General features: G+C 37.1%; 1 protein-coding gene across 2 annotated transcripts in view; it reads left to right on the top strand.

Moving 5' to 3' along the window:
* The window catches only part of LOC136262262 (uncharacterized), a 55,696-nt gene extending 44,668 nt beyond the window's left edge, over window positions 1-11,028 (top strand). The window contains exons 1-11 of one of the 2 annotated variants that reach the window (XM_066056476.1): window positions 28-131; window positions 539-643; window positions 1,049-1,144; window positions 2,664-2,765; window positions 3,113-3,214; window positions 5,951-6,029; window positions 8,351-9,953; window positions 10,004-10,374; window positions 10,420-10,485; window positions 10,539-10,830; window positions 10,884-11,028. In XM_066056476.1, the coding sequence (XP_065912548.1) occupies window positions 75-131; window positions 539-643; window positions 1,049-1,144; window positions 2,664-2,765; window positions 3,113-3,214; window positions 5,951-6,029; window positions 8,351-9,953; window positions 10,004-10,374; window positions 10,420-10,485; window positions 10,539-10,830; window positions 10,884-10,929 (2,919 nt within the window). In that variant the 5' untranslated portion in view covers window positions 28-74 and the 3' untranslated portion in view covers window positions 10,930-11,028. Of the gene's footprint in view, window positions 1-27; window positions 132-538; window positions 644-1,048; window positions 1,145-2,663; window positions 2,766-3,112; window positions 3,215-5,950; window positions 6,030-8,350; window positions 9,954-10,003; window positions 10,375-10,419; window positions 10,486-10,538; window positions 10,831-10,883 lie in introns of those variants that run through there. The other variant, XM_066056477.1, reaches the window with a different exon arrangement.
* Window positions 11,029-13,610: the final 2,582 nt, after the last annotated feature.

Raw genomic sequence — 13,610 nt, 5'->3', positions numbered from 1 at the left:
GTTATCGGTCAAATTACGTTTAAATGGTACAGTGTACGTAAATATCCGAATAGTAGTCACTAGCCACGCCCACAATGGCAGCGGAATCCCCAGCTGCTAGTGAGAGGGGAGACAAGAGGAAACCTACTGAGGTAAGATACACACTATGTTACACTAAACATAATGAGGGTAGTTAGTCGTTGTCGACTCATTGTTTACGCGCTCGCCGTGTAACTAACTAGTTTCCACACTACAAAACCAGTGGAGGAAATATCCTCTTTGTGACTACACTGAACGAACATTATCAGACAAGTATAGTTTATCTGAATAATTTATTCATCCTCCATTATAAGAGACTTCATCATCTCCAGTACCTTGTAATAACTTGTGTCCACACTCTGAAATTTCTGTTTATCTTCTGATGATGAGGAAAGTGACAAGGTAGTATAGTAACAGAGGAAAGTGATAGTGAGTGATGAAATCATTATCATGACTTGATTGGGAACATTTTGATATTGTGTTGGACATTTTGTAACTATGTGATGTGATGTTACTGTAGGAGGAGAAGAAGAAGATATATAGAGCAGCTCATAATGGTAACCTGAATACATTACAGCTGCTCCATAAAGAAGGAGTTGATGTTACTGGTGTTGTTGATGATAAGGTGAGTATGTGTGTAGTATAGTTGATGAGGTTTAGTGATGTACAATTTGTCTCTGTCAGTAACACATCATTAACACTGGCTATAGTGGGGAATTCCCTATTCTAGTTTAGACAACTAATCATTTTACACATCATGTTTGGGTAATAATATTACCAAACACAATTTGGTGCAGTTACAGTTTTGAGATATTAACTTTCATAATGTCTACTCATCATTACTAGTATAGTGGTGGTACCCTGGTTAAGTATACAGAGTTTTACTATAGTATACAGAGACATCCTCAGCTAGAGGTGACACACAATATATTGTTTTTAATGTCCATCACTAAATGTTCTGAATGATAGTGTTGTTGAGTGAGCAATGTCAGTATGTAATAGATGTTAGTGTAGTTGTGTCTTCCTACAGTACAACATGACCGGTCTCCACTGGGCAGCTGGTAATGGCCACTACAATGTGGCCTCATCCCTACTTGATTGGGGATGTGAAGTGGATGTTGTTAATGTGAGTCAATATGTGTGTATGGCTTCCTGTGTGAGTCAATATACTCGTCATGTAGTATGCATGGCTTCCTGTGATGGGATATGTAATGATTGTCATAGTGATGAACATGAAATTGTATGCTAATAATTTAGTGACATAGCTGATGTGTTATTGTGTAAATCCTTTGAATTGAGTGTAACTGCTATTGAGGGAAAAGGTGATGCTGAGTGTGAGTGAAGAGAATTTAAAAACTACACAACTTAAGATACTCTAATACAACAGTCAGAAATTCCTCTAGACCAGATGTGGCCTCATTTAGTGAATTATCTGGTTACAATCTCAAATTAACTGATCTTACATTACAGGGTTAAAACTGGGTCAGATCAACCTGGTCACATTTAGTGCAGGTCAACCCCACGTTATAGTGTGACCATTAGATATTGTGTGAATGTAATTTAACAATGTGGAAGTGTGTATGTGTGTGTGTATTAGTCTTGTAGCCATCCAGCTTCTTTTGTGAGGCACACCCACTTATAAGGGTGTGTGTTTCTGTCTGTAGACTTACGTGGAGCCACACCCACTAATCAATCAGCAATACCATAGTATATCCTATCCATTTGCAGCACATGTTACTATGTGTCATAGTCTAGTCTTGCAACAATCCAGCTTCATTCTTGAGCCACGCCTACAGTTTGGAAAATGTGGTACTGTCTGCAGTAGTACGTAGAGCCACACCTACTTATCTGTAACTCATGTTGAAGCCTATAGGTATGCACAATGCCACACCCACTTATATGTAGAAATAGAAAATGTTGTGTGTAGGTGAATGTGGAGCCACTCCCACTAATTTTTCATTAACTATAAAATTACATGTTTTACTATAATAGCTATCTACAGTATAATAATTTTGTGTTAGTGGAGTACTCAAAATGTAACATATGATACACACTTCAGTACAATCAGATCTGGTATCACCCAATTACTATCCAAATTTATGGGTCAGTCAGGTCTGTAGTAGTGACCTGTTTTCAATGTTGTTACATTAATGAGTAGTGGTGTAGTATTTAGTGATGATGTGAAGTGTTGAACATCAATCATCATGTCAAGTTAACAAGTTCACCTTGTTACCTATCAGTTGATAATGGTGTCCAGTAGGTAGTGATGTAATCCTCTTTAATTCAGACTTGTTGTCTATCGTGTTCATCATTTAGTAACATTTACACTATCGTTGTATCCTAATAAGTCATATGTAGTTTAAAGTGATCACTAATTATCATGATAATTGACTAATTCTTACAAAATCACTAATCTGGACACACCCTCTGGTCCCAAGGTGTTCATATTGGAGAGGATGTACTGTATAGCCAGTATTACTGGTGGACTATTACTACTGGTCCTGTTGTTGTGGTTGGTGTAATAGTTTGTGGTTGAAGTGTTATATTGTGTTGTTATACCAAATCACAATCCCACCAATAATAGGGGTAATGTGTTGTTTGTGTATGTACTGGTGAAGCTATATAATATCACTTGTATTATACAGGTGAACAAGAGGACACCACTACACCAGGCTGCCAGAGAGGGTCACACTAATGTAGTGACCCTACTGGTAGGGAAAGGAGCAAATGTTAATATGAAGGATATGGTGAGCTAGTGTGAATACAGTGTGATGATAAATGAATTATATGGCTTTGTAGAATTAGCTTGTATGGCTTCTATTACTATAATGAGGACATGTAACCAATAATATCACTGCATGTGTATGTTAACCTCTCTGGTGAGGACACCTATTAATAGGGACACTACCTAATAAGGACATGTTCTCACTTCATATACTAGCTACTGTGTGGTGGAATAAGTTAATAATTTAGTGATTTTGTAAATTGTGTAGAACATTTGATATTAACATGACACAATAATGTAGTGGCTATGTGTACTGACCCACCCAAGTGTTTACTGTATCACATCATTGTATGTATTGTATCACTATAGTTTGGGAGGATTCCATTAGAATATGCTGTGAGTAATAAAAAATCTGGACCAGTGGACTACTTCATCAACACAGTTGGGATGGACCCCACACAGTATGATCAGGTACAGTTACACACAAACAGACAACATGTTTCTAATGTTAGTACTGTATTGTGTAAATAAATGAATAACAACAAAATGATATGTAATAGTTGTAACAATTAGTGTGGACACATTTTCCAAAACCCACAATCAAACTGTGTCTTGGTTATAAGGTTTCATATATATTTTACTAACTATTTAGTAGTGTAGATAGTAGCTAGACAATATTTGAAACATATAGCTCAGTCAAGGATAATGTTGACTATTACAATAATTTGATTTGTACTCGTACATGTACAGGATCATGTGATTGTGTTATAATATTTGACACACAATTGTGACCTGAGCTAACAAGCTTGTTTCTACCACTGATGGGTAGTATCATAACATCTACCTCTGATCTAGTCCAGTACTGAAGGATTGTTAACAAGAGCCACCACTATTACAAATCATCTAGTTGTGTGACTATATCAGTCGGTGGAGTGTGGTTCAATTCACACCTCAGCATACAATGGAACAGTGTTTATACTTTATTTACACTATCACAATAGGCCAGTATTGGTACATAATTTTGTTGTTGGTAAACAAACAGAAAAATCCATAACTCAGTATTAGGACCAGTAGTTCGAATACTGTCTAGAAGTCATGAGATGGGCAAGTCCTTTAGTTATACAGAGTTAGTATTAGTTTTGTTGTGATTACTTGTTAGTTCCATTATAACTGATCATGTCATTTTGTATGAGGTCTTTATAGTAAGGACCTACAAGCTTTCTTGTCAGTACATGTTCATCAATAATACTGACTGTTCTATTAGAGTATTTTGTGATCACAATACACAAACTAGTGTTGTATAAATATCTCGTTCCACTGATCAGTGTAACATCAACAAGTTTGGTTATTCACGTTCAGACTTGTGCCTGTAGTGATCTATTTTCAGTTTTAGTATAAGGATCGTAAGTCATGCACTTTTTGTATCATCACTCATAACATCCCTGTATGACTTGTGACGTCATCCACACTTGGTACATGTGACTAATCCCTCAAGTGCTACTACTGTCTGTGCGTAAAGAAAGCTGCTCTGCATCTTTTAGAAATTGTTCAAAGTTACCAAAAGTCATACAGTGACACATTAAGTCACACATCTAATATGGAATGATTTCCGGTGCTTATAAGTTAGTTACCCAGTCAAGTGTTCAATGATTGGCCATGGCAGGTACCAAATACAATGATATAATTCATAATTCCTAGTGTTGATAATGGAACTTCTTCCATAGAACAACTTAAGTCATGTAATTGTCCTAGTCCCTATACTTTAATTTCATCACAAGATATTGAGATGACGTGTTTTGTGTAGCTTACAGGTCATCATACAGGGTTAGAAGACAGCAATCACCATCTGTATATTTATTTTGATGGAACGCAACATTTATAAATGGGCACTGTGTGACTTATTGTAGTGTTTGACTTATGGTCCCTTATACAATATGACTGCTCTATTAGAGTATTTGTAATTTGAGTTGCACATAGCCAATTGTAAAAGTGCCTTGTGGTTTAAATGCGGTAGAAACAATGTATAGTACAAAATTTAAGTTCTCTATTTGTTAAAGTAATAGAACTTGTGGGAAGTACAATCACTCAATAGTGGTGCTGTCTGGCCCGGCCTCTAAGCAGATTCTATTGAGGTGACTGCTCTATTAGAGTGTTTTAATTTGGATATAATCCACACAATAAACAATGACAATATCTCATGGACCAAACTTTTAGCAATTACTAGCAGCAGTACCTGCCCTTGGTGAGGTTGAACTAAGTGACTGATATAATAATTGTGCCTGCCCTTCATGTAGGTGATGAGTTCTGTATTATATTTGTTGTACGTTAAGCAATACACACTTTAGTGTCCATGTCTGTTATCTATTTTGCTCACTGACGTATAGCACTAGTTGATGAAACATATTTCAACACTACATTTATATACAGACACATCTGTACAACTATTGCAAATGTAAATATGTCACATATAGAGGTAGGGTGTGCATCACATGATCGATCAGTTGAATATTTCCAGTTGGTTGACTAGGGAAACAAAGTGTTAAAAGTTGCGTACTTGAAAGTAGCCAATGAAATCAGTAGCCTTGAGTTTAAACTAGCGCCGTCCACCTGGTGTGAAATTTGGTTATTTCTATTCACGTGATATTTTTACATTTGGCTGCCTGAGATAGACTGTACCCAGTGAAGTTAAATTAAAGTTGTGATCAGGGAATTAAAGCTCTTGGGAGTTTATAAGTTCCTGCATATGTAGTACCAGTTCCCCTCACTCCTAGCCTAGTAGCTAGCTACTTTCCAATTAATGGGTTTTTCTGCCTTTGGCTCTGTGTTCCCAAAGTTCATGGGATTGCTGGGGTAAATGAGGATGGTATCATTGTTACAGATAAAAGATATTACATATGGTACATCATGGTGACTGTTCTATTAGAGTGTTTTATCATATTTGGTAAGGTATTAAACTGTACACATTAAGGTAGGGATGTGACCACAAAAATTAATGTCTTTTTAGCTGGACACTTTGTAGTTATTTAATTATCACACCTATTGTTGTACACTAAGTGTACATGAGAGTCATCCATGAGGATCACATGATGTACATTTAGTAGATCTCAACAAGACCTGTTCATCAGTAATATGTATTACATTGCTAATGTTGTGTGTTCACCTGACTGTTCTATTAGAGTATTAACTGATCATTTTATCATAATGTAGTGGACACAACAAAAGATTAAACAACTTTTGGAGGAGTCATCTAGATCACAACCTACCAGATCACCTGATCCACAACAAGGTATGATGTCATCACTAATCATACACTAACACAGTGGAACATGTTATCTGTTAAATGATTGTTCTATTAGTATAGTTGTATGTTCAACTAGACTACTTGTAAATGTTTATTATTCCACTAACATGGTCAGAGGTACAAGTTTTTCAGTTCTGTATAGACCAGCTGGTCTACATGAATACAGTACAACCATACTGAACACTAGACAATGTAGGATATGTAATTAATGATTCTCTACCATTTAATAAATACACACAATCTGACTTATATCTGATATTACGGATGCTTTCTCCCAAAAATATCATCCAGAAACCAGCCTCACTATTCCTTCACAACAGCTTGGCAGTATGGGTTAGGCATGACCAAGCCCAACAATATCTTCAGACTGACTCCAAGCCCTTCTGACAAGTTTCTATAAAAGTTTGAATTTTCTACTAACTGGTCTGTCTGCCTGCCTGCCTTGCCTGCCTTGCCTGCCTTGCCTGCCTTGCCTGCCTGCCTGCCTGCCTGCCTGACTGACTGACTGACTGACTGACTGATGCCTTCAACCAAGCATAACTCAACAATGGATAAGGCTACGGGCTTGGATTTCTTCATTGTTTGATGTCAATTCATGTGCCTTTTTGTCAACCACAGTATGTACAATACACACATCATAAACTTACCTTTGTTTTCTTTTGTGTCCCAGTTCAGTTTTTGCTGACAACAGAAGGTGTCAATTTACAATAGCGCAATATGGCTTCCCAGCGGCTGTCATGCTAAACTCCCCCTTTTTTTTTCTGTTACGAGTAGACTGATTACAGCAACACTTCTCCTACTGTTCTTTACTTGTAGCATTGTATAACATGTGAAACCTAGCTGAAAATGAAGTGTAATATTGTCCATCATGTGATCTTTGTTTCATCCCTCTTATAATTACTACTTTTGGCTATAATAGCCACAAGCCTACAGTACACACTTTAGTATACCATATGTATTACCATATGTACCTGTGTGCAGTGTTGGGAGTAATGTGTTACATAAGTAATGCATTACGTAATATTATTACTTTTGTGGTAACTAAGTAATATAACAAAATACGCTATAAAAACAGGTAATATAACTCAAGTTATTTACTTACAAATGTAACGCGTTACCTAAGTAATATAGTTACTGTAACGAGTCTAATATTACATAATATTATTACTACAAGTAACGAAGTTACTAATCTCGTTAGTTATCCTCTGAGTAACGAAGCCTACTGAATGAAGCTTATTCACCAGCTTCTTACTTATAGCCAAGATTTGCACATTGCCCAACAACGCAATCATGTCACGTGATAAGGTGGTAGTTTCACACGTGACAGCTTAAGGCTGTGGTCACAAAGTAATATAATATGTAATATTATTATAGTTACTTTATTTTATGGGTAATATGTAACTGTAACTAAATAGTTCAGTTGCAAGTAATATGTAACTAGTTACTTATAAAACGTAACTGTCCTTACACTGCTGTGTGTGTGGCTGAACTCCTGCATGTGCAGGAATTTTTTGCAAACACTTTAGGCTATTTGTAAAACCTTCGCTTTGATTATATCTTCAACACATTTGTCACATCACTCAATCAAAGTGTCATCTTCTACAATCATTGCTCAGTTGTTAATAACACTAGTGGATACCACCCGAGGGATTCTATCATGGGCTTGTAAAGAGTTCTGGGTACATGGTCAACTGCCACCACATTGTCTATTACTGTCTCCCAAGTGTCATTACCACAGCCATTATCATGTGTATTAAAGCTCTCTTGTTGACAATACAATTGCAGTACTCTGTCTTGTTGTATACCATGGTAGGTACAAATTCTTTCAACTAATGTGCAAAAATTTCTCCCAAAAAGTGTGCAATACGTGATTCTAAAAGGAATTTTTGATGTAATGATTTGAGAAAACTTTTAGCCTTGAAAAGCTGCTATGTGGTATATAGTTGATTCTGATTCATGTATGCATTCTTCATAACTGAGTAAAAGCCTTAGTGTCAGCTTCAAGCAATCCTTCCTGATGTAATAGATGCCAGTACTTTATAAAGGAGGAGAATAAAAATTTTGTAGTCATGTGTTTTGTGAGGGTAAACTTCTCAACATAATCATGTTCCATTTTACTTCCTGTTTTGTTCCAAACACATTATGGTCTCTTATTATGATTAGATCAAAAAATAAAAAAAGTTAATTAACAATCCTGATGTATACCTGTTTAAATTGTTTGTACAATAATTATTTTGTTTTCAGGTTAGGTACTATAAAATTCACATCATAAAACTTCATGTTATGTTAGCTTGTGTATTGTGTAGTGCCACATGCAAAGATGGGACGAGGAGCAGTCAACAAAAAAGTTATATATGCATACCTACAAGCTGCACAGAAAGGCACTAGAGCTGCCAATCAACTTAAGCTGGTCATGATGGGAGCGGAGGGAGCAGGGAAGACCAGCACTGTTGGCTCCTTACTTGACAAACAGTTCCAAAAGAACCAGGAGTCCACCATAGGTGCAGCTGTCGATCGTTGCTTCATTGATCGTATCTTGGTATCAAAGTGGAAGCAAATTGAAATGGAACTTCAGTCACAAGAGCTCCCTAAGCTGTACAAAACTGAAATGAAAGACCGTATTTCAAAGATAACAAAGAGTCTTGGTGACAAACAAATACCGGCATCCATTCAACAAGAGGAAGTTCCAGAAGAACTTGTTACAAAAGTTAAGGAGGTAGTAGAAGCCAAAGAGGTATCCTGTGGAGATGTACGCATCATAATCCTTGATCTGGGAGGGCAGGAGATTTATTACGAAGTCCACTTCATGTTTTTGTCTCCAGAGGATGTAGTGCTGATGACCTTTGATGCATCAAAAGGCTTGAAGCAGACAGTGGTGTGCCGGCAGCGTTTGGATAGGTTTAAAGCAAAAGTAGCCACGAGAGGAATGCAGACAAACCTTGAAGTGCTAGAAACTCTTTTCCTTTCTGTCTACAGTCACTGTGGGGCCTCAGTAAAAGGATACATTTCCAACAGAATCCCCACAATATTGATGATAGCCACTCATGCCAAGGGTCTTACCGACCAGCAGAAGCAAGACATCATTGTGGAATTTTACAAGGCATTTGAAGGCAGGCCATTTTTGGATCACTTGCCAAGTGATCGATCTGATGCTTTTCATTTCATCGATAATGAAGCCAGAGAGTCTGAAGTGTTCACAGCTGTGAAGCAGATCATTGTGAAGGCATCCACTTCTACCATCCAAAAGCAATGCCCTATTTCTTACCTGCAGTTTGAAAGTGGCTTGTTACAAATATCAGAGTCTAAATCAATCATCACTAGACAGGAAGCTATAAATATTGCAAGAGGAGCTGGTGTTGAGGAAAACAGAGTAACAGAACTACTCCTCCACTACTCCTACAAAGGTGTTCTCCTCTTCTATCCTGATATGCCTTCCCTACAAGATGTTGTGTTTGTTGATCCACAAGAGGTATCTGATCTAGTCTCCTCTGTCATTTCCACACATGATTGCCAGCCATCTTCATCTAATCTCCAGCTTGCTTGTGTCCGCTATGACACCTACGGATTGCTGGAAGAAGCATTGTTTGATGATATGTTGGAGAGATGTGGTCGTCTCCAGCAGAAAGAGGTTATCTTGGGTTTGCTGAAGAAGTTTGATCTTGCAGTAGAAGTTCCAGTGAACACAAAGTTCATTGATGAGGATGATAGCTACGTTACTCCCAAGAGCGGCAAAGTGTTTGTAGTTCCCTCCATGTTGGTATACAACGAGAGGAAGGTGTACCAGAAGAAAGCTGATGATGTGGTTGTGTTGTACCACTACCCTGACAAGTTCATCTTTGAAACTGTGTTCAACCATGTGATTGTCAAGACTGTTCAGTGGTGCAACAAAGAAGGACATTGTGTTCGACGGTATGTTAATGTGCTTATTATAATGTTATTTATATATTTCTTCTGTATAGCATTTACCGAGGCACTGGTTATTTCGACTTCAACATGACAAGGCAGAGTTTCTGTCTACAACAGTGTCTAGTTACCTTCTCTATCAAGTGCTTCATCACTCTCCACGTGGAAGATCAGCTGATGATGTTGGGTCAACATCAGGAGTTACTGGTCCATCTGAAAGAGGCAATCCATGAAGTACACCACACATATATTCCATCAGCTAAAGATCCCATTGGATATGTGGAGTGTCCACTCCAACACGAAGAAGGCTGTTTACCTCATGTTCGACTTGATGACATCAGTGAAGTAAATGATATTCTTTGTTCAAGAAGTCCAGGTCGGATTGTCCCAAGGAAGTCCTACATGTTGCTACTGACCACATCAAAAGGTAAGATTGCAGTGTCAACAATATTAGTACCTTTAAATCTGACAGGCAATTCTTCAGTGACTGAAGCAAGTACACAATCAACTGGTAATCTCAACAGAATACTGACACAAAGTAAGTGTGACCTGTTGAAATTCTGTTGTATATAATTATTTTAAATTGTACAGGACCAACTGCAAAACACTTACTTGATGTTGTTGTACGACGAGTGGCTGCAGATTGGGATAAAGTTGCTGATCAACTGGAGTTTGATAATTCCACCATCAGAATTATCCAGAGAAAGTACAGGGATGATCCAGAGGAATGTTGTCATCAGTTGCTAAAGGAGTGGGTCACTACTGATAAGGGAGTAGGACCGAAGAATTGGGCTACTCTACTAGCTGCCCTGAAAAAGATCAGACAACTGATATCAGTTACTGAACAGATAGAGGATGGTCTCAGAAGACTGACAGTGATAACGTATGGAACTTGTTATGAGTAATATTACATCACATGATCTTATTGGTTTACAGGCAATCACCAAGTAACACACCTCAATGGAGATGTGCTGTATTATGAGAACATGTAGTACTTTATTAACACACATGTAGAATTTTCTTAGCTGCAAATCTGTATATTGTGCTCATGTCTATAATTTGATTTTGAGAACAACAATAATGGCAGCAACGTGGCCATATAATCACAGGGACACACAACTTGTTGCTATAATGTAAAGTTGTGTGAGTATGTACAGACATTGAGTTTGGGCTGTAATTCTAGATCTTGATCACTACTGAGAACACTGTGGCATCCAAGGAAATAATATGAGTTGTGCACCCTTAATTAATTGGTTTAACAATTAATTAGTCACTCTTGTGGCGGTATAGTTAACTATTCCTTATAACAGACCTAGCTTAAAGAACAGGAGGTGGAATGACGTATGATTTACTTGCATGGTTGATATCAAAATAATAAATTTTATGTACATAACTTGTGTTCTATTGCTCTATTGTGTCATATTCCAAACTTTTAATGTACATGCAGCATTGTATAATATAACAGTATCGAGCTGGCTGTGATGAAGATGGTACAAGTTGTTATGGTAGTAAAGTGTTAGTGGAGAGAGTAGACTGAAGGAGTTCTCACCCAGTTATGGGGTGTGGGGACATGTTATTAGAGAATAATAACAGCAACTAGCCAAACATTTGACTGAAATGTTATGAGGTCTGAAAGCAACTTTTAGGACATTATGAACTGGGAAGGCAATTAAAAACAAAACAACAAAAAGTAAGATCACATTGTTGGATTAATCAGGGAAATAATAAAACAGCATGTGCAGGCCATAAGAGAATTTTTTTAGCCTGAGGTTGAATTTTGATGTTAAGTTGACTTGTAATAGTAATAATACACACATGCATTGTGACTTTGTACTATTCTGTAAATAATTGTGGTTAATGTAGGTTTTTCAGTCTGACTTACAACTAGCCATCATCGTTTCCAACCTAAAGACAGTTATAGCTTTTTGGCCCTACTATAGCCCCTGACTCATTCTAATGGTAAGGGCAAACAGAACCAGATGACTAACTTGTATAGTCTACAATACACTCACTCCAGACAAGTAGATTGCCCACTGAGGAATTGTTCAATTGAAAATAGATATGTGATGACTGGATCTGAGAAAGAGATCTTATGGCCTTTCCAAATTTTCAAGTATGATTAATATCTTTTGTTATCACCATTAAAATTACATCGAGCAATAGTGGACATGTTAGGGGTAAATATCAAGGTGCTACCTTATTCACAAGTTAATTATGGGTTGCCAGGGACACATGATTGGAAAAATATTCGGTCTCATTATAGTCAAGTCCCAGCAAAATATGAGCTGCAATGGACAAGAGGGAATGTCCCAGCTGACACTGGCCAGCTCCTTAATATTAAAGACTGAGATCTGATCCACTTGTTGTACCCAAACTTTGAGTACAATACACAATATGACTAATACTATTAAATTATGTACCACATGTATATTGGCATATGCGACATATAGAACGTATGACACAGGCTGTTGGAGGAGAGATGAGAAATTCCTTGTGCAATACCCTAAGCTGTTTAAAAGAGCTACATCTGCTCTCTCAGTATGTCTGTTAGTATTACCTTCATTCAACTATTAAAGATGGATTGAAGACCCACATGGAGTAGGCATTGAATCATAGATATTGACTGATTCTATCTCAATGTTACAGTATAACTGTTACCAAACGTGGTCCTACCTTTTGGGTAGCTACCTCAGTACAAAATTGAAATTGATGAAATCTGATACATAGCCTAATGTGGTTACGTGTTAAGTGAATCAATTGTACATGTATAGTCTACTTCAATAGTGCTGGTGGCGTACAAATCACATGTTACTGTGACTCAGTAACATTTTAGCAGTCCATTCATTTATGCAAATTGCAATCAACAAAATGTTATAGTAGAGCGACAACATTGTGAGTAATTTTTTAATGCAATTCTAAAACTTTCCACAAATTGCACTAGTCCTTATGACATCACAGAGTTGACCTTTGGTGACCTTTACAGCCATCTTTGCATTAAAATTCATCCTTCTTGTGAGGCATAATATTACATGGTTAAATATGGCCTTGCAAATCTGGTCCAACTCTTAACAACGTGGTATTTATTTGAAATCAATAGGTGATTTCATTTTCAAAGTTATATTTGCCATGAGATCACCTGCTTATTGGTAATTTAAACTCCAATGATATACAAATAAAGTGCGTCACTAATAGAAACGGTCATAACTTTGAGGTGGAATCAGCTATTCACTTCAAACAAGTTATTTCTTAGGTCAACACCTTTAATTTAAAACCATGCTATGTCCCCAGGGAGAAATGGTGAATTCTCAACGTAAAATAATTGTGAAGGTCACCAAAGGTCAGATCTGCAGTGGCACTAGTGTACAGCGGGAAATTTTCAAGGGACGCAACTTTTGCAAATAATGTTAGCTTCACGAAAATATACTTGTGAAATGTTTTAGGTTAATACACAGATCTATAATTATGTTTATTACCTTAGACTTTTGTGAATTAAAAAAAAACGAGAAAATCACATTTCGTTCATCCCTTGAAAATTTCCCACATGACAGTATATCAAATAAGTAGTGTAATTTGTGTGGGTAGTTTATCACAAAGTGTATGAAATGTTTATCACATTTCTTTACATTATGCTGCTCTGCTAACAAGCAAACAAAATGAATTTCA

Source organism: Dysidea avara, chromosome 7, assembly GCF_963678975.1.
Source record: "Dysidea avara chromosome 7, odDysAvar1.4, whole genome shotgun sequence".
Classification (NCBI taxonomy): Eukaryota; Metazoa; Porifera; class Demospongiae; order Dictyoceratida; family Dysideidae; genus Dysidea; species Dysidea avara.
The sequence above is the reverse complement of the archived record's forward strand: the minus strand, read 5'-3'. Positions and strand labels throughout refer to the sequence as shown.